Genomic DNA, 24,527 nt, shown 5'->3' on the forward strand with positions numbered 1-24,527 from the left:
TTGTGGAATCTCCCGATGTTCGACTCGATCGGGATGGGCCGTCCGTATGCAGTCCACGTTACCCTCCCTTCCTCCTTCTCCGGTTATTATAACTTGGCACGCGTCTGGTCTCCTCAACGTCCCCGGAGAGAAAGAGGAAGAGATCTCGTGGTCCCCGAAAACCTTACCCCTTTCGCTGGCCGAGCGACAACCGCGAACGGTCTCGGCTATTAACGCTACTCGGCGCCGTGTCACCGATCTCCTCTAGTTTGCCATCTTAGTGGCCTAATAAGGCCGCGAATATTTGAATTGGGCATCGGCACTTACATCTTCGTGCTCTCTGAACGCTTAGATTCGGAGTCGCGAAGGTTGTGGGAAGCGGAGCTGAGCCAGGGTGACCTCTCGGAGGGTACCAGCTCTCTTCGTTCACTCCCGAAATTCACGGACTTGATAAAGTTTTTGGAACGGAGAACTCAGGCCTTGACTATGATCGCGCTCGAGTGTCGAACGGAGAAGAGGTCGGCTTCAACACCTTCTGCGGGACCCCAACCCCGTAAGGTTTTCCACCACACTGGTGCTGCGGTCCTGCGGCAATCCTAAATTCGAATTCGAAACAGACGCGCTCGTCCTCCCAAAACTCACCTCGCGTCTCCCATCGGATAGATTTGGCGATCTAGATTTGGGACAATTTGAGGTCTTGCGCTGGTGGATCCGGACTTTTCGGTTTCCAAATTCGTTTCCAAAAACAAAATAAATGAATAAGTGTATAAATGAATGAGTAAATAAATAAATATAAAATAAATAAATAAATAAATGAATAAATAAATAAGTAAAAAAATTAATGAATAAATAAATGAATAAATGAATGAATAAATAAGTGTATAAATGAATGAACAAATGAACAAGTAAAAAAAAAATGAATGAATAAATGAATACATAAATAAATAAATAAGTAAAAAAATAAATGAATAAGTAAATGAATAAATAAATAAATAAATAAATGAATACGTAAAAAAAAAAAATGAATAAGTAAATGACTACATAAATAAATAAATGAATAAATAAATTAACGAAGAAATAAATGAATTGTTCATTTTCCGTATTTACGTACGTTTCCCCTTTTTCTTATTTTTATTTCCACATTCTCGTCGCCTTCTGCGACGACGGTGATATAATTATTTTCTGGTGACCTGTGGACGACTCGCCCCTCCGCGGCGACTTCCCTCCCCTGGTCCACTCTCGCGCCCACCTCCTCCTCCGCCTCCTCTGCCGCCGACTCCTCCTGGAGGTCTTCACCAATGACGGCCCGTAGAAGAAGGGTCTCTCGCTTTGTTACCTCTCTCTCCTGATTCGCGACCGCCACCTCCCGGTCGCGGAGGGTTTCCGAAATTGTCTGGATCACGGCGACACTTTTATGGATCAGCGCATCCGAATGGTGATCCACAGAATTCTCCCGTCTTCTGATTATCTCTCGCACTTTTCTTGTTCTGTCAGGATAATTGAACGAATGAATATTGTATTCAATGCGCTGGAAACATTTTGAAGTTAGGTAATGTTATACCATGTTCTAACGAAGAAATAAATGAATTGTTCATTTTCCGTATTTACGTACGTTTCCCCTTTTTCTTATTTTTATTTCCACATTCTCGTCGCCTTCTGCGACGACGGTGATATAATTATTTTCTGGTGACCTGTGGACGACTCGCCCCTCCGCGGCGACTTCCCTCCCCTGGTCCACTCTCGCGCCCACCTCCTCCTCCGCCTCCTCTGCCGCCGACTCCTCCTGGAGGTCTTCACCAATGACGGCCCGTAGAAGAAGGGTCTCTCGCTTTGTTACCTCTCTCTCCTGATTCGCGACCGCCACCTCCCGGTCGCGGAGGGTTTCCGAAATCGTCTGGATCACGGCGACACTTTTATGGATCAGCGCATCCGAATGGTGATCCACAGAATTCTCCCGTCTTCTGATTATCTCTCGCACTTTTCTTGTTCTGTCAGGATAATTGAACGAATGTATATTGTATTCAATGCGCTGGAAACATTTTGAAGTTAGGTAATGTTATACCATGTTCTAACGAAGAAATAAATGAATTGTTCATTTTCCGTATTTACGTACGTTTCCCCTTTTTCTTATTTTTATTTCCACATTCTCGTCGCCTTCTGCGACGACGGTGATATAATTATTTTCTGGTGACCTGTGGACGACTCGCCCCTCCGCGGCGACTTCCCTCCCCTGGTCCACTCTCGCGCCCACCTCCTCCTCCGCCTACTCTGCCACCGACTCCTCCTGGAGGTCTTCACCAATGACGGCCCGTAGAAGAAGGGTCTCTCGCTTTGTTACCTCTCTCTCCTGATTCGCGACCGCCACCTCCCGGTCGCGGAGGGTTTCCGAAATCGTCTGGATCACGGCGACACTTTTATGGATCAGCGCATCCGAATGGTGATCCACAGAATTCTCCCGTCTTCTGATTATCTCTCGCACTTTTCTTGTTCTGTCAGGATAATTGAACGAATGTATATTGTATTCAATGCGCTGGAAACATTTTGAAGTTAGGTAATGTTATACCATGTTCTAACGAAGAAATAAATGAATTGTTCATTTTCCGTATTTACGTACGTTTCCCCTTTTTCTTATTTTTATTTCCACATTCTCGTCGCCTTCTGCGACGACGGTGATATAATTATTTTCTGGTGACCTGTGGACGACTCGCCCCTCCGCGGCGACTTCCCTCCCCTGGTCCACTCTCGCGCCCACCTCCTCCTCCGCCTCCTCTGCCGCCGACTCCTCCTGGAGGTCTTCACCAATGACGGCCCGTAGAAGAAGGGTCTCTCGCTTTGTTACCTCTCTCTCCTGATTCGCGACCGCCACCTCCCGGTCGCGGAGGGTTTCCGAAATCGTCTGGATCACGGCGACACTTTTATGGATCAGCGCATCCGAATGGTGATCCACAGAATTCTCCCGTCTTCTGATTATCTCTCGCACTTTTCTTGTTCTGTCAGGATAATTGAACGAATGTATATTGTATTCAATGCGCTGGAAACATTTTGAAGTTAGGTAATGTTATACCATGTTCTAACGAAGAAATAAATGAATTGTTCATTTTCCGTATTTACGTACGTTTCCCCTTTTTCTTATTTTTATTTCCACATTCTCGTCGCCTTCTGCGACGACGGTGATATAATTATTTTCTGGTGACCTGTGGACGACTCGCCCCTCCGCGGCGACTTCCCTCCCCTGGTCCACTCTCGCGCCCACCTCCTCCTCCGCCTACTCTGCCACCGACTCCTCCTGGAGGTCTTCACCAATGACGGCCCGTAGAAGAAGGGTCTCTCGCTTTGTTACCTCTCTCTCCTGATTCGCGACCGCCACCTCCCGGTCGCGGAGGGTTTCCGAAATCGTCTGGATCACGGCGACACTTTTATGGATCAGCGCATCCGAATGGTGATCCACAGAATTCTCCCGTCTTCTGATTATCTCTCGCACTTTTCTTGTTCTGTCAGGATAATTGAACGAATGTATATTGTATTCAATGCGCTGGAAACATTTTGAAGTTAGGTAATGTTATACCATGTTCTAACGAAGAAATAAATGAATTGTTCATTTTCCGTATTTACGTACGTTTCCCCTTTTTCTTATTTTTATTTCCACATTCTCGTCGCCTTCTGCGACGACGGTGATATAATTATTTTCTGGTGACCTGTGGACGACTCGCCCCTCCGCGGCGACTTCCCTCCCCTGGTCCACTCTCGCGCCCACCTCCTCCTCCGCCTCCTCTGCCGCCGACTCCTCCTGGAGGTCTTCACCAATGACGGCCCGTAGAAGAAGGGTCTCTCGCTTTGTTACCTCTCTCTCCTGATTCGCGACCGCCACCTCCCGGTCGCGGAGGGTTTCCGAAATTGTCTGGATCACGGCGACACTTTTATGGATCAGCGCATCCGAATGGTGATCCACAGAATTCTCCCGTCTTCTGATTATCTCTCGCACTTTTCTTGTTCTGTCAGGATAATTGAACGAATGTATATTGTATTCAATGCGCTGGAAACATTTTGAAGTTAGGTAATGTTATACCATGTTCTAACGAAGAAATAAATGAATTGTTCATTTTCCGTATTTACGTACGTTTCCCCTTTTTCTTATTTTTATTTCCACATTCTCGTCGCCTTCTGCGACGACGGTGATATAATTATTTTCTGGTGACCTGTGGACGACTCGCCCCTCCGCGGCGACTTCCCTCCCCTGGTCCACTCTCGCGCCCACCTCCTCCTCCGCCTCCTCTGCCGCCGACTCCTCCTGGAGGTCTTCACCAATGACGGCCCGTAGAAGAAGGGTCTCTCGCTTTGTTACCTCTCTCTCCTGATTCGCGACCGCCACCTCCCGGTCGCGGAGGGTTTCCGAAATCGTCTGGATCACGGCGACACTTTTATGGATCAGCGCATCCGAATGGTGATCCACAGAATTCTCCCGTCTTCTGATTATCTCTCGCACTTTTCTTGTTCTGTCAGGATAATTGAACGAATGTATATTGTATTCAATGCGCTGGAAACATTTTGAAGTTAGGTAATGTTATACCATGTTCTAACGAAGAAATAAATGAATTGTTCATTTTCCGTATTTACGTACGTTTCCCCTTTTTCTTATTTTTATTTCCACATTCTCGTCGCCTTCTGCGACGACGGTGATATAATTATTTTCTGGTGACCTGTGGACGACTCGCCCCTCCGCGGCGACTTCCCTCCCCTGGTCCACTCTCGCGCCCACCTCCTCCTCCGCCTCCTCTGCCGCCGACTCCTCCTGGAGGTCTTCACCAATGACGGCCCGTAGAAGAAGGGTCTCTCGCTTTGTTACCTCTCTCTCCTGATTCGCGACCGCCACCTCCCGGTCGCGGAGGGTTTCCGAAATCGTCTGGATCACGGCGACACTTTTATGGATCAGCGCATCCGAATGGTGATCCACAGAATTCTCCCGTCTTCTGATTATCTCTCGCACTTTTCTTGTTCTGTCAGGATAATTGAACGAATGTATATTGTATTCAATGCGCTGGAAACATTTTGAAGTTAGGTAATGTTATACCATGTTCTAACGAAGAAATAAATGAATTGTTCATTTTCCGTATTTACGTACGTTTCCCCTTTTTCTTATTTTTATTTCCACATTCTCGTCGCCTTCTGCGACGACAATGATATAATTATTTTCTGGTGACCTGTGGACGACTCGCCCCTCCGCGGCGACCTCCCTCCCCTGGTCCACTCTCGCGCCCACCTCCTCCTCCGCCTACTCTGCCACCGACTCCTCCTGGAGGTCTTCACCAATGACGGCCCGTAGAAGAAGGGTCTCTCGCTTTGTTACCTCTCTCTCCTGATTCGCGACCGCCACCTCCCGGTCGCGGAGGGTTTCCGAAATCGTCTGGATCACGGCGACACTTTTATGGATCAGCGCATCCGAATGGTGATCCACAGAATTCTCCCGTCTTCTGATTATCTCTCGCACTTTTCTTGTTCTGTCAGGATAATTGAACGAATGTATATTGTATTCAATGCGCTGGAAACATTTTGAAGTTAGGTAATGTTATACCATGTTCTAACGAAGAAATAAATGAATTGTTCATTTTCCGTATTTACGTACGTTTCCCCTTTTTCTTATTTTTATTTCCACATTCTCGTCGCCTTCTGCGACGACGGTGATATAATTATTTTCTGGTGACCTGTGGACGACTCGCCCCTCCGCGGCGACTTCCCTCCCCTGGTCCACTCTCGCGCCCACCTCCTCCTCCGCCTCCTCTGCCGCCGACTCCTCCTGGAGGTCTTCACCAATGACGGCCCGTAGAAGAAGGGTCTCTCGCTTTGTTACCTCTCTCTCCTGATTCGCGACCGCCACCTCCCGGTCGCGGAGGGTTTCCGAAATTGTCTGGATCACGGCGACACTTTTATGGATCAGCGCATCCGAATGGTGATCCACAGAATTCTCCCGTCTTCTGATTATCTCTCGCACTTTTCTTGTTCTGTCAGGATAATTGAACGAATGAATATTGTATTCAATGCGCTGGAAACATTTTGAAGTTAGGTAATGTTATACCATGTTCTAACGAAGAAATAAATGAATTGTTCATTTTCCGTATTTACGTACGTTTCCCCTTTTTCTTATTTTTATTTCCACATTCTCGTCGCCTTCTGCGACGACGGTGATATAATTATTTTCTGGTGACCTGTGGACGACTCGCCCCTCCGCGGCGACTTCCCTCCCCTGGTCCACTCTCGCGCCCACCTCCTCCTCCGCCTCCTCTGCCGCCGACTCCTCCTGGAGGTCTTCACCAATGACGGCCCGTAGAAGAAGGGTCTCTCGCTTTGTTACCTCTCTCTCCTGATTCGCGACCGCCACCTCCCGGTCGCGGAGGGTTTCCGAAATCGTCTGGATCACGGCGACACTTTTATGGATCAGCGCATCCGAATGGTGATCCACAGAATTCTCCCGTCTTCTGATTATCTCTCGCACTTTTCTTGTTCTGTCAGGATAATTGAACGAATGTATATTGTATTCAATGCGCTGGAAACATTTTGAAGTTAGGTAATGTTATACCATGTTCTAACGAAGAAATAAATGAATTGTTCATTTTCCGTATTTACGTACGTTTCCCCTTTTTCTTATTTTTATTTCCACATTCTCGTCGCCTTCTGCGACGACAATGATATAATTATTTTCTGGTGACCTGTGGACGACTCGCCCCTCCGCGGCGACCTCCCTCCCCTGGTCCACTCTCGCGCCCACCTCCTCCTCCGCCTACTCTGCCACCGACTCCTCCTGGAGGTCTTCACCAATGACGGCCCGTAGAAGAAGGGTCTCTCGCTTTGTTACCTCTCTCTCCTGATTCGCGACCGCCACCTCCCGGTCGCGGAGGGTTTCCGAAATCGTCTGGATCACGGCGACACTTTTATGGATCAGCGCATCCGAATGGTGATCCACAGAATTCTCCCGTCTTCTGATTATCTCTCGCACTTTTCTTGTTCTGTCAGGATAATTGAACGAATGTATATTGTATTCAATGCGCTGGAAACATTTTGAAGTTAGGTAATGTTATACCATGTTCTAACGAAGAAATAAATGAATTGTTCATTTTCCGTATTTACGTACGTTTCCCCTTTTTCTTATTTTTATTTCCACATTCTCGTCGCCTTCTGCGACGACGGTGATATAATTATTTTCTGGTGACCTGTGGACGACTCGCCCCTCCGCGGCGACTTCCCTCCCCTGGTCCACTCTCGCGCCCACCTCCTCCTCCGCCTCCTCTGCCGCCGACTCCTCCTGGAGGTCTTCACCAATGACGGCCCGTAGAAGAAGGGTCTCTCGCTTTGTTACCTCTCTCTCCTGATTCGCGACCGCCACCTCCCGGTCGCGGAGGGTTTCCGAAATCGTCTGGATCACGGCGACACTTTTATGGATCAGCGCATCCGAATGGTGATCCACAGAATTCTCCCGTCTTCTGATTATCTCTCGCACTTTTCTTGTTCTGTCAGGATAATTGAACGAATGTATATTGTATTCAATGCGCTGGAAACATTTTGAAGTTAGGTAATGTTATACCATGTTCTAACGAAGAAATAAATGAATTGTTCATTTTCCGTATTTACGTACGTTTCCCCTTTTTCTTATTTTTATTTCCACATTCTCGTCGCCTTCTGCGACGACGGTGATATAATTATTTTCTGGTGACCTGTGGACGACTCGCCCCTCCGCGGCGACTTCCCTCCCCTGGTCCACTCTCGCGCCCACCTCCTCCTCCGCCTACTCTGCCACCGACTCCTCCTGGAGGTCTTCACCAATGACGGCCCGTAGAAGAAGGGTCTCTCGCTTTGTTACCTCTCTCTCCTGATTCGCGACCGCCACCTCCCGGTCGCGGAGGGTTTCCGAAATCGTCTGGATCACGGCGACACTTTTATGGATCAGCGCATCCGAATGGTGATCCACAGAATTCTCCCGTCTTCTGATTATCTCTCGCACTTTTCTTGTTCTGTCAGGATAATTGAACGAATGTATATTGTATTCAATGCGCTGGAAACATTTTGAAGTTAGGTAATGTTATACCATGTTCTAACGAAGAAATAAATGAATTGTTCATTTTCCGTATTTACGTACGTTTCCCCTTTTTCTTATTTTTATTTCCACATTCTCGTCGCCTTCTGCGACGACGGTGATATAATTATTTTCTGGTGACCTGTGGACGACTCGCCCCTCCGCGGCGACTTCCCTCCCCTGGTCCACTCTCGCGCCCACCTCCTCCTCCGCCTCCTCTGCCGCCGACTCCTCCTGGAGGTCTTCACCAATGACGGCCCGTAGAAGAAGGGTCTCTCGCTTTGTTACCTCTCTCTCCTGATTCGCGACCGCCACCTCCCGGTCGCGGAGGGTTTCCGAAATTGTCTGGATCACGGCGACACTTTTATGGATCAGCGCATCCGAATGGTGATCCACAGAATTCTCCCGTCTTCTGATTATCTCTCGCACTTTTCTTGTTCTGTCAGGATAATTGAACGAATGTATATTGTATTCAATGCGCTGGAAACATTTTGAAGTTAGGTAATGTTATACCATGTTCTAACGAAGAAATAAATGAATTGTTCATTTTCCGTATTTACGTACGTTTCCCCTTTTTCTTATTTTTATTTCCACATTCTCGTCGCCTTCTGCGACGACGGTGATATAATTATTTTCTGGTGACCTGTGGACGACTCGCCCCTCCGCGGCGACTTCCCTCCCCTGGTCCACTCTCGCGCCCACCTCCTCCTCCGCCTCCTCTGCCGCCGACTCCTCCTGGAGGTCTTCACCAATGACGGCCCGTAGAAGAAGGGTCTCTCGCTTTGTTACCTCTCTCTCCTGATTCGCGACCGCCACCTCCCGGTCGCGGAGGGTTTCCGAAATCGTCTGGATCACGGCGACACTTTTATGGATCAGCGCATCCGAATGGTGATCCACAGAATTCTCCCGTCTTCTGATTATCTCTCGCACTTTTCTTGTTCTGTCAGGATAATTGAACGAATGTATATTGTATTCAATGCGCTGGAAACATTTTGAAGTTAGGTAATGTTATACCATGTTCTAACGAAGAAATAAATGAATTGTTCATTTTCCGTATTTACGTACGTTTCCCCTTTTTCTTATTTTTATTTCCACATTCTCGTCGCCTTCTGCGACGACGGTGATATAATTATTTTCTGGTGACCTGTGGACGACTCGCCCCTCCGCGGCGACTTCCCTCCCCTGGTCCACTCTCGCGCCCACCTCCTCCTCCGCCTCCTCTGCCGCCGACTCCTCCTGGAGGTCTTCACCAATGACGGCCCGTAGAAGAAGGGTCTCTCGCTTTGTTACCTCTCTCTCCTGATTCGCGACCGCCACCTCCCGGTCGCGGAGGGTTTCCGAAATCGTCTGGATCACGGCGACACTTTTATGGATCAGCGCATCCGAATGGTGATCCACAGAATTCTCCCGTCTTCTGATTATCTCTCGCACTTTTCTTGTTCTGTCAGGATAATTGAACGAATGTATATTGTATTCAATGCGCTGGAAACATTTTGAAGTTAGGTAATGTTATACCATGTTCTAACGAAGAAATAAATGAATTGTTCATTTTCCGTATTTACGTACGTTTCCCCTTTTTCTTATTTTTATTTCCACATTCTCGTCGCCTTCTGCGACGACAATGATATAATTATTTTCTGGTGACCTGTGGACGACTCGCCCCTCCGCGGCGACCTCCCTCCCCTGGTCCACTCTCGCGCCCACCTCCTCCTCCGCCTACTCTGCCACCGACTCCTCCTGGAGGTCTTCACCAATGACGGCCCGTAGAAGAAGGGTCTCTCGCTTTGTTACCTCTCTCTCCTGATTCGCGACCGCCACCTCCCGGTCGCGGAGGGTTTCCGAAATCGTCTGGATCACGGCGACACTTTTATGGATCAGCGCATCCGAATGGTGATCCACAGAATTCTCCCGTCTTCTGATTATCTCTCGCACTTTTCTTGTTCTGTCAGGATAATTGAACGAATGTATATTGTATTCAATGCGCTGGAAACATTTTGAAGTTAGGTAATGTTATACCATGTTCTAACGAAGAAATAAATGAATTGTTCATTTTCCGTATTTACGTACGTTTCCCCTTTTTCTTATTTTTATTTCCACATTCTCGTCGCCTTCTGCGACGACGGTGATATAATTATTTTCTGGTGACCTGTGGACGACTCGCCCCTCCGCGGCGACTTCCCTCCCCTGGTCCACTCTCGCGCCCACCTCCTCCTCCGCCTCCTCTGCCGCCGACTCCTCCTGGAGGTCTTCACCAATGACGGCCCGTAGAAGAAGGGTCTCTCGCTTTGTTACCTCTCTCTCCTGATTCGCGACCGCCACCTCCCGGTCGCGGAGGGTTTCCGAAATTGTCTGGATCACGGCGACACTTTTATGGATCAGCGCATCCGAATGGTGATCCACAGAATTCTCCCGTCTTCTGATTATCTCTCGCACTTTTCTTGTTCTGTCAGGATAATTGAACGAATGAATATTGTATTCAATGCGCTGGAAACATTTTGAAGTTAGGTAATGTTATACCATGTTCTAACGAAGAAATAAATGAATTGTTCATTTTCCGTATTTACGTACGTTTCCCCTTTTTCTTATTTTTATTTCCACATTCTCGTCGCCTTCTGCGACGACGGTGATATAATTATTTTCTGGTGACCTGTGGACGACTCGCCCCTCCGCGGCGACTTCCCTCCCCTGGTCCACTCTCGCGCCCACCTCCTCCTCCGCCTCCTCTGCCGCCGACTCCTCCTGGAGGTCTTCACCAATGACGGCCCGTAGAAGAAGGGTCTCTCGCTTTGTTACCTCTCTCTCCTGATTCGCGACCGCCACCTCCCGGTCGCGGAGGGTTTCCGAAATCGTCTGGATCACGGCGACACTTTTATGGATCAGCGCATCCGAATGGTGATCCACAGAATTCTCCCGTCTTCTGATTATCTCTCGCACTTTTCTTGTTCTGTCAGGATAATTGAACGAATGTATATTGTATTCAATGCGCTGGAAACATTTTGAAGTTAGGTAATGTTATACCATGTTCTAACGAAGAAATAAATGAATTGTTCATTTTCCGTATTTACGTACGTTTCCCCTTTTTCTTATTTTTATTTCCACATTCTCGTCGCCTTCTGCGACGACGGTGATATAATTATTTTCTGGTGACCTGTGGACGACTCGCCCCTCCGCGGCGACTTCCCTCCCCTGGTCCACTCTCGCGCCCACCTCCTCCTCCGCCTACTCTGCCACCGACTCCTCCTGGAGGTCTTCACCAATGACGGCCCGTAGAAGAAGGGTCTCTCGCTTTGTTACCTCTCTCTCCTGATTCGCGACCGCCACCTCCCGGTCGCGGAGGGTTTCCGAAATCGTCTGGATCACGGCGACACTTTTATGGATCAGCGCATCCGAATGGTGATCCACAGAATTCTCCCGTCTTCTGATTATCTCTCGCACTTTTCTTGTTCTGTCAGGATAATTGAACGAATGTATATTGTATTCAATGCGCTGGAAACATTTTGAAGTTAGGTAATGTTATACCATGTTCTAACGAAGAAATAAATGAATTGTTCATTTTCCGTATTTACGTACGTTTCCCCTTTTTCTTATTTTTATTTCCACATTCTCGTCGCCTTCTGCGACGACGGTGATATAATTATTTTCTGGTGACCTGTGGACGACTCGCCCCTCCGCGGCGACTTCCCTCCCCTGGTCCACTCTCGCGCCCACCTCCTCCTCCGCCTCCTCTGCCGCCGACTCCTCCTGGAGGTCTTCACCAATGACGGCCCGTAGAAGAAGGGTCTCTCGCTTTGTTACCTCTCTCTCCTGATTCGCGACCGCCACCTCCCGGTCGCGGAGGGTTTCCGAAATTGTCTGGATCACGGCGACACTTTTATGGATCAGCGCATCCGAATGGTGATCCACAGAATTCTCCCGTCTTCTGATTATCTCTCGCACTTTTCTTGTTCTGTCAGGATAATTGAACGAATGTATATTGTATTCAATGCGCTGGAAACATTTTGAAGTTAGGTAATGTTATACCATGTTCTAACGAAGAAATAAATGAATTGTTCATTTTCCGTATTTACGTACGTTTCCCCTTTTTCTTATTTTTATTTCCACATTCTCGTCGCCTTCTGCGACGACGGTGATATAATTATTTTCTGGTGACCTGTGGACGACTCGCCCCTCCGCGGCGACTTCCCTCCCCTGGTCCACTCTCGCGCCCACCTCCTCCTCCGCCTCCTCTGCCGCCGACTCCTCCTGGAGGTCTTCACCAATGACGGCCCGTAGAAGAAGGGTCTCTCGCTTTGTTACCTCTCTCTCCTGATTCGCGACCGCCACCTCCCGGTCGCGGAGGGTTTCCGAAATCGTCTGGATCACGGCGACACTTTTATGGATCAGCGCATCCGAATGGTGATCCACAGAATTCTCCCGTCTTCTGATTATCTCTCGCACTTTTCTTGTTCTGTCAGGATAATTGAACGAATGTATATTGTATTCAATGCGCTGGAAACATTTTGAAGTTAGGTAATGTTATACCATGTTCTAACGAAGAAATAAATGAATTGTTCATTTTCCGTATTTACGTACGTTTCCCCTTTTTCTTATTTTTATTTCCACATTCTCGTCGCCTTCTGCGACGACGGTGATATAATTATTTTCTGGTGACCTGTGGACGACTCGCCCCTCCGCGGCGACTTCCCTCCCCTGGTCCACTCTCGCGCCCACCTCCTCCTCCGCCTCCTCTGCCGCCGACTCCTCCTGGAGGTCTTCACCAATGACGGCCCGTAGAAGAAGGGTCTCTCGCTTTGTTACCTCTCTCTCCTGATTCGCGACCGCCACCTCCCGGTCGCGGAGGGTTTCCGAAATCGTCTGGATCACGGCGACACTTTTATGGATCAGCGCATCCGAATGGTGATCCACAGAATTCTCCCGTCTTCTGATTATCTCTCGCACTTTTCTTGTTCTGTCAGGATAATTGAACGAATGTATATTGTATTCAATGCGCTGGAAACATTTTGAAGTTAGGTAATGTTATACCATGTTCTAACGAAGAAATAAATGAATTGTTCATTTTCCGTATTTACGTACGTTTCCCCTTTTTCTTATTTTTATTTCCACATTCTCGTCGCCTTCTGCGACGACAATGATATAATTATTTTCTGGTGACCTGTGGACGACTCGCCCCTCCGCGGCGACCTCCCTCCCCTGGTCCACTCTCGCGCCCACCTCCTCCTCCGCCTCCTCTGCCGCCGACTCCTCCTGGAGGTCTTCACCAATGACGGCCCGTAGAAGAAGGGTCTCTCGCTTTGTTACCTCTCTCTCCTGATTCGCGACCGCCACCTCCCGGTCGCGGAGGGTTTCCGAAATTGTCTGGATCACGGCGACACTTTTATGGATCAGCGCATCCGAATGGTGATCCACAGAATTCTCCCGTCTTCTGATTAACTCTCGCACTTTTCTTGTTCTGTCAGGATAATTGAACGAATGAATATTGTATTCAATGCGCTGGAAACATTTTGAAGTTAGGTAATGTTATACCATGTTCTAACGAAGAAATAAATGAATTGTTCATTTTCCGTATTTACGTACGTTTCCCCTTTTTCTTATTTTTATTTCCACATTCTCGTCGCCTTCTGCGACGACGGTGATATAATTATTTTCTGGTGACCTGTGGACGACTCGCCCCTCCGCGGCGACTTCCCTCCCCTGGTCCACTCTCGCGCCCACCTCCTCCTCCGCCTCCTCTGCCGCCGACTCCTCCTGGAGGTCTTCACCAATGACGGCCCGTAGAAGAAGGGTCTCTCGCTTTGTTACCTCTCTCTCCTGATTCGCGACCGCCACCTCCCGGTCGCGGAGGGTTTCCGAAATTGTCTGGATCACGGCGACACTTTTATGGATCAGCGCATCCGAATGGTGATCCACAGAATTCTCCCGTCTTCTGATTATCTCTCGCACTTTTCTTGTTCTGTCAGGATAATTGAACGAATGAATATTGTATTCAATGCGCTGGAAACATTTTGAAGTTAGGTAATGTTATACCATGTTCTAACGAAGAAATAAATGAATTGTTCATTTTCCGTATTTACGTACGTTTCCCCTTTTTCTTATTTTTATTTCCACATTCTCGTCGCCTTCTGCGACGACGGTGATATAATTATTTTCTGGTGACCTGTGGACGACTCGCCCCTCCGCGGCGACTTCCCTCCCCTGGTCCACTCTCGCGCCCACCTCCTCCTCCGCCTCCTCTGCCGCCGACTCCTCCTGGAGGTCTTCACCAATGACGGCCCGTAGAAGAAGGGTCTCTCGCTTTGTTACCTCTCTCTCCTGATTCGCGACCGCCACCTCCCGGTCGCGGAGGGTTTCCGAAATCGTCTGGATCACGGCGACACTTTTATGGATCAGCGCATCCGAATGGTGATCCACAGAATTCTCCCGTCTTCTGATTATCTCTCGCACTTTTCTTGTTCTGTCAGGATAATTGAACGAATGTATATTGTATTCAATGCGCTGGAAACATTTTGAAGTTAGGTAATGTTATACCATGTTCTAACGAAGAAATAAATGAATTGTTCATTTTCCGTATTTACGTACGTTTCCCCTTTTTCTTATTTTTATTTCCACATTCTCGTCGCCTTCTGCGACGACAATGATATAATTATTTTCTGGTGACCTGTGGACGACTCGCCCCTCCGCGGCGACTTCCCTCCCCTGGTCCACTCTCGCGCCCACCTCCTCCTCCGCCTACTCTGCCACCGACTCCTCCTGGAGGTCTTCACCAATGACGGCCCGTAGAAGAAGGGTCTCTCGCTTTGTTACCTCTCTCTCCTGATTCGCGACCGCCACCTCCCGGTCGCGGAGGGTTTCCGAAATCGTCTGGATCACGGCGACACTTTTATGGATCAGCGCATCCGAATGGTGATCCACAGAATTCTCCCGTCTTCTGATTATCTCTCGCACTTTTCTTGTTCTGTCAGGATAATTGAACGAATGTATATTGTATTCAATGCGCTGGAAACATTTTGAAGTTAGGTAATGTTATACCATGTTCTAACGAAGAAATAAATGAATTGTTCATTTTCCGTATTTACGTACGTTTCCCCTTTTTCTTATTTTTATTTCCACATTCTCGTCGCCTTCTGCGACGACGGTGATATAATTATTTTCTGGTGACCTGTGGACGACTCGCCCCTCCGCGGCGACTTCCCTCCCCTGGTCCACTCTCGCGCCCACCTCCTCCTCCGCCTCCTCTGCCGCCGACTCCTCCTGGAGGTCTTCACCAATGACGGCCCGTAGAAGAAGGGTCTCTCGCTTTGTTACCTCTCTCTCCTGATTCGCGACCGCCACCTCCCGGTCGCGGAGGGTTTCCGAAATTGTCTGGATCACGGCGACACTTTTATGGATCAGCGCATCCGAATGGTGATCCACAGAATTCTCCCGTCTTCTGATTATCTCTCGCACTTTTCTTGTTCTGTCAGGATAATTGAACGAATGTATATTGTATTCAATGCGCTGGAAACATTTTGAAGTTGGGTAATGTTATACCATGTTCTACGACGTATTTTCTGTAATTTCGAACAGATCTTCAAGTTTAACCACCTAATTTCTCAGGCTCTCCGAGTACTTTCAGATAATCAAAGTGAAATTTCGATATGACGAAAAATGTGAAAGTTTTGAGTCTCAGTATGGTCCTCCCTCAAACATTAAAATTGTACTTCGTGTTCTCCTTTCAATTGCACGTTACAGTCGTAACTTTTATTCGGACCGACATCATTTACCTAATATCATTTGCTGCTGCCTAACATTGACCCCGGCTGCCTGTTCCAACTGTTCCGTAGTCGGTGATATACGCCGTAAGTAGTACAGCAAGGCCGGTTCTACACGCAGATTCCGGTTACCGACACTTACCGACCGAGCCGACCAGTCCGCCTATACATTCTCCCCAGACCCAAACCCTTTTCCGCTCCGCGTAGCCCAGACGCAAACCCTTTTCCGCGATGACATCACAGTCTGCCGTACCGAAGGTCAAAACCGTGCAACCTTACCGACAGTTGTATCCATCGAGGGTCAAAATCGTGCTGTTTTACCTACAATCTTACCGACAGTTGTATCGATCGAGGGTCAAAATCGTGCTGTTTTACCGACAATTTTACCGACCGAAGGTCTGTAGTGCTCGCCTGTCCCACGATAGGACTGCTGATGTGTAACATGAACCACTCCGAATTCCTTTCCCACGGTAGGACTGCTGACGTGTAACGTCAACCACCTCACATTCCTTTCCCACCTTATCAACCACGTGACATTCCAAAATTAATGGTTCCGAGAATTGTTTGTCTCAACGTCGCACCGAAATCCTTTGACCGCATACCGCTCGCCGTCGAAACTTGTCGAACGCATTGTTTTGTCTAACCACCTTATCAACCACGTGACATTCCAAAATTAATGGTTCCGAGAATTGTTTTTCACTTACTCGGTTTGATATCCAAGGTCGACCGATAGTCGCGGTACAGAGCCTGCGGTGTCGGGTTACTATCGCTCTTGGAATGCCAAAAGGTGCGCGCGCATCCGTACAGCTGCCCTATAAAAAGACGTCTATCGTGATCGTCACTCTGTTCTCATCGTATTCTCATTGTGAACTGTTCTCACTCGTGAAATAACCTCGAAACGCGATGGATCTAGCAAAAGTTAACCACGTCAGCCGCCTGGAGAATCTGCCAACCAAGAAGATGTCGGAACTCGAAATTGGGGGAGTGTATGACGTCAACGGGTTACGACTGGTCAAAACAAAATTCGGGGTACGTGTTCTGGCGACAATCGATGGAGAATACAACGTCTTCTCACCACCGAGAATCGCAAGAGTTCTACAAGAAGATTCCAGTCAGCTGACTGAAATGTGTAGCATGGCCGGGGAAAATCGTCTGCAAATGAAATACCTTGGTGGAGAATTCAACAAGTTCGAATTTTCATGCAGTTATGCGCCTTAAATGAACTATGCGATCCCCCTCTACTTCCACAAAATTTATCCACGGTTCAAACAATGTTCTGTGTGTGTAAGTCTTACGTATAATAAACAAAAAAGATTGAAATTATGAATATTTTGTCATTTATCCTGTATACCTTTAATCCTACGTACGTTTTGTATCTAGAATTAAGTCTCAAAATCTAAGAAAATGTCCGAACACCACTAAGCAAAGACGGAGGGTTTCAAGCTGCGTCATGTGAACTCTACGATGAGTATTTGGACGGGTTCAGACCGGAGTGCAAGGTCGGCCGATAGCCGCGGTCAGAGCCTGCGGTGTTGGGTTACTATCGCTCTAGGAATGCAAAACTCGGTTTGAGTACAGCTCGGTCAAGGATGGAGAGCAAGGTCGAATCTTACATAAGCTTCTGAAAAAAATTCTCTCTCTTAAGAGCTAAGGTGAAGGTATAAAATTATTTCATGAATATTCTTTAAAAGTTTTATTGAGTACAATTTTTAGAGTACGGTTGACAATTACTTCACAAAAAATAGTACAATAATTCTATTCAACAGTGTCATGACCAGGGTGATATATTCGCCAGGAATGCGGGACCGTTCTTGTAGACGCTTCTGCGCAGTAACACAAATCGTACAGCCTCGCCATCCGGACAGTACGATGATTTTGTAGCCAATTCTGGAGTATGCAAACGTTTCGTGCTGCACAGATTGCGTTGGGTATTGTGTGAAGGTCGCATCTCAGAGACACAGCTGAAGTTTTTTGCAGGGTTTCAAGCGACGGGCAGTCAAAGTCCAACATATCGATGATTTCAACTTTCGGAACGATTTTGAGCAATTAATCTCGTTTTTCTTCTCCTTTTACGTACACGGTTTGAGCTTTGCACAGCCTGTCTTGAATGGTCCGCTCAACTTCCTCAAAAGGTACGGTTCCACAGCTCCAACGTAAGCCGTGAAAATCGCGTTCTAACCAAGAATTTTGGCTTTTGTATTTGACGTCCAGTAAATTCCATTTGTAAGGTGGTTTGAAGAAAAACACTGAAGGAGATGCTTCCGAGTAGATTGAAATTACAGCCAATTCTTTTAACGTGAAGGTGTTGTTGAGAGGTCTACGAAAGCCTTGTACGTCAACGATGAGCTCCATCTTTGAACTGTGCGAGATGGTGGAAACGGGTCAGCTTTTATACCAACTTTTTCACCCCACCACTGAGCGGGTTGTATTCGACAATACGATCGTGAACGATCAAGCAGTACGCCGATGTTTCAGCGGGAAAGTTGGCTTTAGCTTCAAATTCAAGACGGATGTCGACAGGTCCGTACTTCAAAGATTCGTTTTGTTTCGAACAGTCGATAACGAACAAGGGGACGTCTCGAAGGAATTCACTCTTTGTCAGCAACGGCTCGGGGTTCTTGTCGTAGTAGGTAGCTTGGAAGTTTGCGTACATCTCGTACAGGAGCGCGTAGAGATTACGACTCATGTTGAGGTTCAGGTTACCGTACGGATAAGATTGAGAGTTTAAGAATAGCCTGACGTCCGTGATATCGCAATGATCGAAATGACTTGCGTTCTTGCCGGCCTTGTTCTTTCTACTTGTTTGGAAACTCAAAATGACGTACCGAGGTTTTTCAAGCTGAGTGGAAGTTTTCACAGTCCAAACGTGTTTCGATGTCGTGGGAAGTAAGGGATATTCGTACAATTCCCAACTGCGGAAGCTCATCGAAACAGGCGGATCTCTCTGAATGAAATTTAGTAGGTCAACTTTTTTCTGATCCGCGAGTTTCAAATACGGTATTAGCCATTCCACTGCATTGATCGTGATTTTGAATTCCTCCTCCTGAGTCTGCATGATTGCGTTGACGTCAGTTTTTGATCTCGTCAAAATTAACTCATGTTTAGCGTTGACAACGATCTTGCGGTAGTCTTCGGCGAAACCCAATATCATGCTGAGCGGTATCAGTACGTCAAAGTTACCATCGGTATCGGTTAATTTTTTCTTCTCTTCTACATCGAGCCATCCAGCGTTCTCCATCAGCCAAGTCTGACCAGGGTGCAGGGAAGCGTAACCCTTCATGAGACTTGTCAAGCCAACGTTCTTGCTTCTATCAACCTCAACTGCGTTAATTTCGTAGCGAATTTCTTCAAACAGATGACAGATGGCGTTGTTTACGAGCTGTGTGTTCACAGTAGCTGTACCATCAGGTTTGAGGAGTCGTCCGTGGATATGTACCGAACTTTTGCTGGGTAATCCATGACTGCGAGTGGTAGACTGACTTTGACGAATCACGCACCATGTTTATATAGCTCTCCACTTAGAAATTTCAGACACAAGTGTCCGCATTCAAATGTATCGTAATCCTGGTACCTCTCATGATTGTATTTGACGCTACCAACGCCGAGGTATTTTATGAGGTCCGAGGGTGGTTGAAGGTTGCCGAAACTGTCAAAGTAATCGATATTATTGTCGCGTTTCTTGTACGCAACCCAGTGTGTTCCCGGACCGTCTTTGTCGTCAAGGTTGATTATAGCTGACTCGTTTTTTCGTGGACCGTTTTCGGGCATTTCGTTTCGCATGAAAACACCGCGGAAATGCGGAACCCTCAAGATTTTTGCATATTTCAACAAGTCCCAATCAGTCAACGCTCGACGTGGTAGCGTCGCATCTAGTTTTTTGAAAGATGGAGACCAAGACCTGTTTTGTACGGTTTCATGTGAAGCCCTTTGCCCAACGCGATAGCTTCCATAGTTTTGTTGTGTCGTTTGCTTTCCTCCAATTCTCGTTTAGCCGCGCTCGCATCGTTCACAGCTTTTGCTATACCTGCCGCACCACCGGCTAACGCACCCGTAGCGCTGAGACCGGCAAAAATAGGAATCAGAAACGGTAGAAAACCACCGACTTTCGAAGGTACCGGTAGGACGCGAGGTGTTCGCACTTTACATTTACCACCCGCTTTTTTAACGGCGTTCTCAGCTCCCTTCAGCGCAGATTCGATAGCTACTTTTGCATCGTTGCTTGGAACCATAGAACGTTTTGCAGCATTTACAATTTTTCTCAAGGTCACATTTTTTGACTTTCGCATTCCCATTCCGAGTTTTGATTTTACTTTCATTGTATTAGCTACTGCCCAAGCGGCTGCCTTCTCACCCAAATTTGCGTCCTTTGCGAGAACCCGTTTCCAAGCTTTCTCAGCCAACACCCTATCAGCCTCGTTTCTAACCTCAAGGTTCTCACGATTTTTTGAATACGCTATATCGTGTTCCTTACACGCTGCATCGAGAGGGTTGATACCGGAATCGCCTCTCGCGAGTCTTTTCGTCAACTTCGTACCGGGACCGCAGTATTGGTAACCGGGAACATGCAACTCGATCGGAAGTTTGTTGATGATTCTATTCACCAGACCCTTGCCACGATGTTGCCGCCTGCTGCTGCTTCGTTTACCTCTGTACGCGATCATGTTCGTGCGTTGACTGAAGAAAAGTGCTTTAAAACGGGGTATTTATAGCAAATCCGATCAGTCATGTCCGAGATGCGGTTTGAGAAACAACCTACCAAGCTTCCCGTGATGAATTTTGACAAACTTTCGGAGCAAAATGTCGAAAAGCACAAACGGCACGGTGAATTACTCCCGAACAGTGTACGTGCGATATTCTGTGGACCGTCGAATTGTGGTAAAACTAATGCGTTGCTCACACTTATAACCTATCCCAACGGACTCAGATTTGAAAATATCTACATTTACTCGAAATCTCTCAACCAACCTAAATACCGATTGTTGAAGCAATTGCTGGACCATGTTGAGAATACGGAGTATTTTGCGTTTACCGAGCGTGAGCAAGTGATTCCACCGGAAAAAGCACGGCCCGACTCAATAATCATATTTGACGATGTAGCGTGCGAGAAGCAGGACAATATTAGAGCCTACTTTTGCATGGGTAGACATCACGACGTTGACTGTTTCTATCTCTGTCAGACGTACGCGCTTATTCCCAAACATCTCGTTCGCGACAACGTAAACTTACTCGTGTTATTCAAACAAGACGATATGAACCTGAGACACGTATACAACGATCATGTGAACACCGATATGTCTTACACAGAGTTTAAAAGTGTGTGCTCTGCATGCTGGAACGGTGAGAAGTACGGGTTTCTGGTGATCGACAAAGACAGTGAGCTCAACGAAGGACGATACAGGAGGGGATTCGATTCTTTTGTTAGCCTGGAAAAGGAATAAAATTTACCGTTTTCGAGCGAGAGACGCAGTAGCGCTGCAGACTCAGTTGCGTCAACATGCAGAGCTCTGAAATTTCCAAGCAAAAAGATGTCCTACATCAGATCGCTCAAGCAAGTGCTGCGATCCGTCGAAAACACAGATTGCTCAAGTCGGGCAGGGAATCTACGACTCAGAAATTGAGTGACGTTTTCAAACCAGTAGTGACTCCGTTGCAAGAACTGGTGAATGTTACAAAAGACACCAAACCTGTCAAACAAGAGGTGGAAGAAATTAAAGAAGAAATAAAGGAGATGAAAAATGAAACGAAAAATGAAACTGTCTCGGAAATGGACGATTCCTTTGCTTCGGCGGGGGATGAAACAGTCGTAGAAACACCGGTCGAGGACGAGTATTTTGCACTGATGAGAGATGCGAAGACAAAAGGCGAATTGGACAACGTGTACGGTGTACGCAACCTCTCAAACGGACTGATGATCGGTGATTCGTTGATATCTTTTGAGAGTGACTACGTTCGTATTGGCGACACGCGTTACCCGAAAACGAAGGGTTTGCTGGAACTTTTGTTCAAAAAGAAGCCCGACGGTTCTTCTGTGAGCGCCGGAGATCGGGAAAATTTTAAAAACATAATCCTCGCAACGAACGCGCATAAGAAGTATTACTCATCCGACGGGGCTGTTCGAAACGATAACAGTTACAAATTTAGAAATGTCATTGCCGAATTAATGGATTATTCTCCGTCACCTCGCCGAAAGGGTAAAGGTCTACTTCCGCAAGCTATGATCACTCGACAAGGTGTTGAAACGGAATACGTCTTCTGGGATGATCCAAACGAGTTGGTGGAGCGTCTTCGTTTACTCCTGGCATCTCAGGCAGCGGGAAATCCGAGTCACAATAACGAAATAATCTCCATTATCGAAGAGCTACGCGAAGCAGGAATCATTTATTAAGCAGCTCCCGTCATTTTTGCATTCATTACCGAGATGAGCGTCGACGTGTTCGGACGTCAGCTGAATAAAAACACGACCGCGAGCACTCGCGGTCCTCCGGGTGTCGGGTTTCAAATAACAGCGGACGGGCATTACGATATACGGAACAAGAGACTGTGCAACGTCGCGGATCCCGCAGAGCCGAACAATGCTGTAACTTTAAAAACCTCGAGACGAAAATTCAGCGTGCTGCAAAAACGAATCGACAACCTCGATCAAATGATCAAAGCTTTGGAGATCACCACGGAGAAAGCCTTGGATACCTTCTACACAGACTTTAAAACAGGCAGAGACTTGTCGATTCGAAACGCGGAAATCATTTCCAAATTGGACACCAGACTAATAGCGTTGGAATATGAACGAGGAAAAGCAAGCACTGGTGACGGAACTGCATAAGCCTGCACGCCGGAATTACCCGCGTCGACGTGTAGACGTGCGCGGCATCGACGAGACCTGGCAGGCGGATCTTGTTGATATGACGTCGTACGCTGGGCAAAACAAAGGCTACAAGTACATGCTCACAGTCATTGATGTCTTTTCAAAGTATGCGTGGGCTGTACCGATAAAGAGCAAGTCTGGAGATGATGTTACGAAGGCAATGGAATCTGTGCTTGTCCAAGGACGGGTACCGAAAAATTTACACGTCGACAGAGGAACGGAATTTTACAACTCGAAATTCGAATCGCTTATGACACGCTACGGAATCAAACTTTACTCCACGTACAGTAATTTGAAGGCTTCGATCTGTGAACGTTTCAATCGCACGCTGAAAGGTAAAATGTGGACACGGTTCAGCATGCAAGGAAGCTACAAGTGGCTCGATATCTTATCCGATTTGGTTTCGGCTTACAACAACGTCAAACACCGAACCATAAGAATGAAACCGTCGGATGTCACCGTTGCAAACGAGAGGCTGTTGTTACGTCAGGCGTACGGAGGGCTTCGAGCGATACCTACCGTATCGGCAAAGTTCAAATCCGGCGACAAAGTTCGAATCAGCAAATTCAAAAATGTCTTCGAGAAAGGTTACACTCCCAATTGGACGACTGAAATATTCACGATAAGTCGAGTGGAAAATACTCATCCTGTGACGTACAAGCTCAAAGACTACCGAGATCAACCCATCGCTGGTGGTTTCTACGAACAAGAGCTCCTCAAGGTTAAGCATCCGGATATCTATCTGGTGGAGAAGGTGCTCAAGAAGCGTGGAAGAAAAATATACGTTAAATGGTTTGGTTTTGACAATACACACAACAGTTGGATAAACGAATCGGACATGTAACATTTTAATAAATGAATTTTTTGTAAAAACGTATGTCCCTCTTTATTTTATATCCGACACACAACAAGTATGCGTCTTTTTAGACAATCGACAGACATGGTACAGTTATAAAGCTAAGGTGTAGGCTTGTAGCCCCACGGAAGCGTGTCGGTTGTATTTTGAAACACGATCCGCTTGTCGTCATTCCAGCTCAGTGCTACTTTCTGCTGTTCTACGGTGTATACCTCGTGCTTTCGACTCATGATCAAATACTGATTTGAGGATAGATTTTCACGTTTCAACGCACAGTCCAAATAATCGTTGAAGGTTATTTTTCTTAACGCTGATCCTCTGACACCTTTGGCACGTTTAGTGTCTGTCTCATCTCCCATGACTCGGAATGCGTACAGTTTAGCTCGTAACCCTACAAATTCGAGCATGATTTTGCCGTTGTTCTCGTCTTTCATCAAACCGAGAACTTTTTTGTTCGCTAGAGGCATTCCATAAGCGTTGTCAAGAGGATAATCCGACGTGTCAAATTTATGTAAGTCCTCCTTCATACGTTCGTATATGTCGGGGACGGTAAAATTGTAAATCAAACTATCTGTATCTGTGTACATTAATTTTGCTCGGTTACCGAATTTCTGTTTGATATAATTGTAATGAAAATCGTAGATGTATGTTTTGGCTAGATCCATGATGGAGAAACCTGCGTACAATGGTTTATTCAACTTGACTTTCATCTTACTCATTTCAACGATAATTATATCTTTGTCGAAAACGGTGCAGCTGTGAAAATTAGGCTTGGCTATGGTAGCTCTCGCACCGTACCGTCCATCCCATTTCGTGATCAATCGAACATCTCTGTACTTTCGCACGTTTTCCATAGTTTTGCCAAAAACTGCGTTGTTCATTAGCTTGTAAAAATTTTTCTCAAATTCGTTGTCAGATTTTTTTCGCAAATCGGTATTTAAATCTATGTATTTTTTCAGCCACGGAGTTTGCTTGAATTTGAGAACTCTATGAATTTTGAGTAATTTTAAACCTAATTGT

At 46.9% G+C, this 24,527-nt stretch overlaps 1 protein-coding gene across 1 annotated transcript; it reads right to left on the minus strand.

Annotated features, from left to right (window-relative positions):
• Nucleotides 1-1,069: 1,069 nt before the first annotated feature.
• On the minus strand, nt 1,070-24,217 carry LOC124221904 (uncharacterized). Its single transcript, XM_069137391.1, has 30 exons — nt 23,720-24,217; nt 15,119-15,535; nt 14,772-15,034; nt 14,117-14,492; nt 13,616-14,032; nt 13,115-13,531; nt 12,614-13,030; nt 12,113-12,529; nt 11,612-12,028; nt 11,265-11,527; nt 10,610-10,985; nt 10,109-10,525; nt 9,762-10,024; nt 9,107-9,482; nt 8,606-9,022; nt 8,105-8,521; nt 7,758-8,020; nt 7,103-7,478; nt 6,756-7,018; nt 6,101-6,476; nt 5,600-6,016; nt 5,253-5,515; nt 4,598-4,973; nt 4,097-4,513; nt 3,596-4,012; nt 3,249-3,511; nt 2,594-2,969; nt 2,247-2,509; nt 1,592-1,967; nt 1,070-1,507 (listed from the first exon to the last, which is right to left on the minus strand). Exons 1-30 carry the CDS (start codon nt 24,215-24,217, stop codon nt 1,070-1,072), a joined length of 11,052 nt encoding a protein of 3,683 aa, XP_068993492.1.
• Between the last annotated feature and the right edge of the window lie 310 nt (nt 24,218-24,527).

This window comes from Neodiprion pinetum, chromosome 6, assembly GCF_021155775.2.
Source record: "Neodiprion pinetum isolate iyNeoPine1 chromosome 6, iyNeoPine1.2, whole genome shotgun sequence".
Taxonomy (NCBI): Eukaryota; Metazoa; Arthropoda; class Insecta; order Hymenoptera; family Diprionidae; genus Neodiprion; species Neodiprion pinetum.

Bases quoted from the DNA above. Each gene is read 5' to 3' on its own strand.
- LOC124221904 (XM_069137391.1), bottom strand. From the start codon at position 24,217: ATGAAAGTCAAGTTGAATAAACCATTGTACGCAGGTTTCTCCATCATG. The intron at 8,021-8,104 runs GTACGTAAATAC...AAATGTTTCCAG, and splicing joins AAATAAGAAAAAGGGGAAAC to CGCATTGAATACAATATACA. The intron at 1,968-2,246 runs GTAGGCGGAGGA...TTATCCTGACAG, and splicing joins CAGGAGGAGTCGGTGGCAGA to AACAAGAAAAGTGCGAGAGA.